At 37.7% G+C, this 6,000-nt stretch overlaps 1 protein-coding gene across 1 annotated transcript; it reads left to right on the plus strand.

Moving 5' to 3' along the window:
* Window positions 1-2,848: 2,848 nt before the first annotated feature.
* Window positions 2,849-4,611, plus strand: LOC145796536 (uncharacterized). Its single transcript, XM_082881763.1, has 3 exons — window positions 2,849-3,379; window positions 3,455-4,141; window positions 4,274-4,611. Exons 1-2 carry the CDS (start codon window positions 3,308-3,310, stop codon window positions 4,103-4,105), a joined length of 723 nt encoding a protein of 240 aa, XP_082737889.1. The 5' UTR covers window positions 2,849-3,307; the 3' UTR covers window positions 4,106-4,141; window positions 4,274-4,611.
* The last annotated feature ends 1,389 nt before the right edge of the window (window positions 4,612-6,000 follow it).

Genomic DNA, 6,000 nt, shown 5'->3' on the forward strand with positions numbered 1-6,000 from the left:
TAGTCAAACATTAAAAATATATTATTTTTGGTATTTTTTTAGTTACTTGTGTTGAGTTTACGAACTTAAGAACGAAATAAATTAAACTAATACTTTAATTGTTTAAATCGTCTCAAATTATATTGGTGTTTAAGAAGATTCAATTACAAATAACCATGAGACAAACTCAATTATAAAGTTTTAATAATAATATAAACTCAATTATAAAGTCATGAAGTTTTATCTTTAACTAATGGGGGTGTTTTTAACCACGGAAAGTCAGTGGAGGTCTGAAAAAACTTTACTAACGAAATAAAATTTTGACAATGGGGGTTTGATATCATAAACATGTAATGGTTCGATTACAAATTTAAATTGCAAATGTTTAAATAAGTCATAAAAATATTTAAGAGAAAATAAAAAAAATACAAAAAAAAAAAAACAGGATTTTAACCCTTATAATAAAATAAATCTTAAATTTTTAATTTAATTAATTTAAACCTTAAATAGGAATTTTAGACATTTCGTTAATTTGCCAAATAGGATGTCGAGTGAATATTTATGTGTAGGTATTATATTTAGAGTTACTTTGGTGAGATATTCTTGTGGATGTGTACAGATGATGGATAAGAGTTGGATTGATTTGCCAAATAGGATGTCGAGTGAATACATTAATGGGATTGATGAATTCCTTGTGTTTGCCTACACCAATAGGGTTGAAGGTTCGATGATCAGTTGTCCGTGTAGGAAGTGTGAGAATCGATACTATTTTGTACGAGATGGTGTACGGGAGCATCTGATTTTGAATGGTTTTTTTAAAAAATACAAACATTGGATTAATCATGGGGAATCTTACATATCTCTGCATAGTAATCGAGAGAATGAAACATTAGCTAATTTAGACATTGGAGATGATATGATTGGAATGATACAAGGGGCTATGGGAAATCCACATGCCAGTACAAGTGTTGAGGGTGATGAACCACAGGGGCCTGATCCCCGTGCATCTGAATCCCAGCTCGGTCCAAATGCAAAGACTGCAAAGTATTTCAAACTTCTTCAAGATGCACAAAGTGAATTGTATCCGGGTTGTCAGAAGTTCACATCTTTGTCATTCATTGTTCGACTTCTACATTTGAAGGTGCTTAATCAGTGGACGGACAAGTCTGTTGACATGTTGCTTGAGTTATTGAATGAGGCGTTTCCGTTGGGTGTGAAACTCCCGGACTCATATTATAAAGCTCAAAAGGTCACAACAGATTTGGGCTTCACGTATGAGACGTGGGATGCATGTCCCAACAGTTGCATGTTGTTTCGAAACGAGGACGCCAATCTTCATAAATGTGTCATATGCAACAGTTCTAGATAGAAATCAAATGGTGATGGTGGTTCAAATGGTCCTAACACAGGTGGCAAACAAGTAGCTGCAAAACAGATGAGGTATTTTCCTTTAAAGTCAAGGTTGCAGAGGTTGTTTATGTCATCCAAGACGGCCAAGTTAATGAGATGGCATGCAGAGGAATGAACTGATGATGGTGTCTTCAGGCATCCTGCTGACTCCCTTGCATGGAAAGATTTTGACCGTCGGAATATTGACTTTAGTAATGATTGCCGAAGTGTAAGGCTTGGCTTAGCATCTGATGGTTTTAACCCATTCAGGACGATGAACATAGTTCATAGCACTTGGCCTGTTGTGCTCATTCCATACAACTTGCCGCCATGGATGTGCATGAAGCAACCATTTCTAATTTTATCTGTGCTTATTGACGGCCCGAAAGGACCTGGTGACAAGATTGATGTTTATATGCAACCGTTGATTGAGGAGTTGAAAGAACTATGGAATGAGGGTGTGTCAACATTTGATGCATCAACAAATCAAATGTTTCAAATGCATGCAGCTTTACTGTGGACAATTAGTGATTTTCCTGCATACACAAACTTGTCAGGATGGAGCACTAAAGGAGAATATGCATGTCCTTGTTGCAATAAGGAAACTACATCGTGTTGGTTGAAGCATAGTAGGAAACAATCATACTTGGGTCATCGCAGATTTTTACCTACTGGCCATAAATTCCGGAAGGATAAAGTATCATTTGATGGTAGTCGGGAAGTCAGACTCAAACCAACATTGTTGTCTGGAACTGAGATGTTGCTACAATTAGAATCTGAGGGTATTTTAACCCAATACAATAGGGATGACCTTAAGGAGAGGCATAGGAGACAAGTAGAGAAGGAGAAAGCTGGACATCGCACCCATAGTTGGAAGAAAAAGAGTATCTTTTATGAATTGCCATATTGGGAGCACAATCTAATAAGACACAACCTCGATGTGATGCATATAAAGAAGAATGTTTTGTGACAATGTGTTGTGGACAATATTAGGGGTTGCAGGAAAATCGAAGGATGGTGTTAATGCTCGGCGTGATTTACAAGATATGAATATTAGAAAACCCCTACATTTGCAGATAAGAGGGTCGAATAAAGCCTATTTACCACCAGCACAATTCACGATGACCAAGGATGAGAAAGATTTGTTCTTGAAAGTGTTGAAGGAAGTAAGAGTTCCCGACGGGTATTCATCTAATATATCACGTCGTGTGCGCTTACATGATAGAAGCATTGGGGGTCTTAAGAGCCACGATAGTCATATTCTGATGCAACAACTTATTCCATTGGCTATTCGCAGATCGTTACCGAAGAATGTAATTGAACCCTTGATTGAATTGAGCAATTTCTTTAGACAATTGTGTTCGAAAGTGAATTGTGCGACGGATTTGCAATATATTAAAGATCGTATCGCTGTAACACTTTGTCATCTAGAGAAAATATTTCCTCCGAGTTTTTTTGATATAATGGAGCACTTGCCTATACATCTAGCTGATGAAGCGTTATTGGGTGGAGCGATTCAGTTTCGATGGATGTATCCAATTGAGAGGTATCTTCTTACTTTGAAGCAATACGTGCGTAATAGAGCTCGTCCTGAAGGATCAATTGCTAAAGGATATCTTATGGAAGAATGCATGAATTTTTGTGCACAATATCTCAGTGATGTGGAAACCAAATCTAGTCGACCCGTGAGGAACTATAGTGGTGCTGATAATTTGGGTCATGCTACTGGTGAAAACACAAGCTTTTATCTTGATAATACTTCTTGGGTACAAGCTCATCGGTACATCTTATGCAATACAAGCGCGGTTCAACCATTCATAAAGTAGGTTAAGTCACTCACTCAATATTTTATTATGTTTTATTGAATTTTCAACTAAAATTTTTGTATGGCTAAAATTTCAATCTACACAGCAAACACCTTGAAGTACTTAAGCTCAAAATGCCTCGTGTCGACGATCATCAACTTCGGCGTGAACATTTTGAAACTTTTCACATTTGGTTCAAGGAACATGTATGTATTTAACTCTATAGATTCTAGTTACTTAAGTCGATCTACATTTTAAATTTTACATTTCGTGTTAAATAGGTCCAAACTTTGCGAAGGACTACTGATGTCATACTTTCTGAAGAGATTATTCTATTGGCAAATGGTCCTCATAACCTGGCAAGGAGGTTCAACGGGTATATACTGAATGGGTTTCGGTATCGAGTAAAGGCCATGGATGATCGTCGAGCCACACAAAATTGTGGTGTAGCTTTGAAGGCAGATACCATAAGTTATGCTAGTCGAAAAGACAAGAATCCTCGTCTGGGGTCTGTGTACTATTATGGACAATTGACAGATATTGTTGAGATTCGATATTCCAATGAGAAGAAACATGTGTTGTTTAAGTGTGATTGGATTGACAACATTCACGGAAAGAAAGAAGATGTCTTCAATTTTACGTTGGTGAACTTCAATCATTTGTTGTACCGAGATGATCGAATTACCAATGAACCTTTCATCTTGGCGTCCCAAGCAGAGCAAGTTTGGTATGTTGCAAACTCGTTACAACCAGACTGGCAAGTCGTGGTGAAGATGTCTCAAAGAGGTTTATTTGATATGAGTTCAACTGATCCACAAATCGAGCCATACATGAGCCAACAATTGGAAGAAAATATAATGCTTCGTGATGAAGAAGTTGGTTGGGTGAGGGAAGCCGCAGAAGGGGAAACAGTTGATGTTCAAATAGGCTGATATGTAATCAACATTAGTAATTCAATTAAGGCCAAGGTTGTAGTTAATCCTCAATTTCTTAATTTACTTTGTCTTTGTAATTGTATTAGTTCAAATCATGTCATATTATAGTTGATGACAAACCATTGTCTATGTTTCTAATGTCAATTAATGTTATATTGCTTGAAGATTATTATGGGAAGGAAGAGGAAGCCTGATCATCCCCGGCGCATGATGTCTGATGTGCTACATAACAGGACATCAGTAGCACCACCATTAGAGGAGGCATCACATCGGCCAGCATCGGAGGGGCCATTAGTGCCACCACCATCTGAGGGGCCATTACCACCGTATCGACCACCATCAATGGCACCACAGCAGCTACCATGTACTCGGCCTCCACGCCTACCATCGGTGCGTCCACCATCAATGGCACCACAGCAGCTATCATCATCAGCTTATGAGCCATCCGCAGGTATTTAAATTTGCTTTGATTTGCATGAAAATTATTTACACATACATTTATTTATGCTCATTATATATAACTTGTTTATTCTCATTGTATTTTACAGACCCTTCGACTTCTTCACAGCCCACATCAGGTTTATTTGATATGATTTGTATTCACATTATTTAAATTTTCATTTGGTTGTTACCATTGCATATTGTTTATTATTATTGTATATCGCAGGTCATGTTAGTTCTTCATCAACCTCGACTAGGCGTGGTAGAGGATGTGCTAAGGGCATTAAAGAGTGGGGTACTGGTAAAAAGTTGCACATACAATTTGATGGAAATTACTGCCCAATAGGGGATAACGTGGCCAAGTTAACTACTCAACTTGGCATTATTGTCCGGAATGGTAACATTGTTCTTCTTACTTTTGTTGACTGGAACAGTGTGCCTGATGATATTGTTGATGCTATCTGGAAGGATGTGAAGGTAAAAGTATATTTTTGTCCACAAATTCGAATTCCAAATTTGTGTTATACTTAGCCTTAAACTTTGTGTTTTATAGGACAATTTGAATATATGTCCAGAGGAGTACAAGCCAATCTGCATGAAAAACTGCAACAGCATATGGAAGGATCACAAGAACAAGCTTAAGGCTAAGTATTTCAAGCCTAGAAGCTCTGATCCTAATCTGAAGGATGATGTTCCTATGAACGTTGTGCCAAGCCAGTGGGAACAACTTGTAGAGTATTGGCGTACTTCCGATGCTGAGGTATACAATTACGTTATATTTATGATATGTAAACATACAAATCATATTTACATACTTACATTTGTTGAACTTGTTATAGAAAATTGCAAGTAGGAACGCTAAAAATCGGCGAGCTCACGGCATAGCTCATACCACAGGGCGTACTACTTTCTCTCAGATACGGTATGAGGTTTACATTTTATTGTTTTATTTTTCTATATAAATAAACATTGTATATTTGCAAATTATTTGGATTCTAATTTTCATATTTCTAAAAAAAAAATTAGATGACCAGTAAGGGGGAGTCTACTGATAAGATGAATGTTTGGCTTATGACACGTAGAGTAGATGACCCAGAGGTTATCCAGACCTTGGTAGTTTCCAAACACCTTTGATTGTATTTAAAGTTTATTTTTTGTGTGTCAACCATCTTAATTTCGCGTATACTTGTGTGTCTTATTCAATACAGGATGAGTTTAACCGTCAACTCTCTATGCTACCTGAGGATGGTCGGACTTTGGAGGCTAGGAATGCCATTTTCCATGAGTTGATAGGTCATGACAGACATGGATATTGTCGCACATACGGGAGAATCGTGCCTCGGAGAGTGGTGTATAAGGATGGTGCTGGGCCATCACAGTCAACACCCCATCCATCGACTATTGATCAGATCACGCAGCAGGTTCGTGCTGAGCTAAGGGATGAGTTGAGG

The sequence above is a fragment of the Camellia sinensis genome, chromosome 8, assembly GCF_055761805.1.
Source record: "Camellia sinensis isolate YWXY chromosome 8, ASM5576180v1, whole genome shotgun sequence".
Classification (NCBI taxonomy): Eukaryota; Viridiplantae; Streptophyta; class Magnoliopsida; order Ericales; family Theaceae; genus Camellia; species Camellia sinensis.

What these genes read in the sequence shown, in the direction of transcription:
- LOC145796536 (XM_082881763.1), top strand. Translation starts at nt 3,308, where the DNA reads ATGCCTCGTGTCGACGATCATCAACTTCGGCGTGAACATTTTGAAACT. An exon ending in ACATTTGGTTCAAGGAACAT is followed by an intron (nt 3,380 to 3,454) that starts GTATGTATTTAA and finishes CGTGTTAAATAG; the next exon opens with GTCCAAACTTTGCGAAGGAC.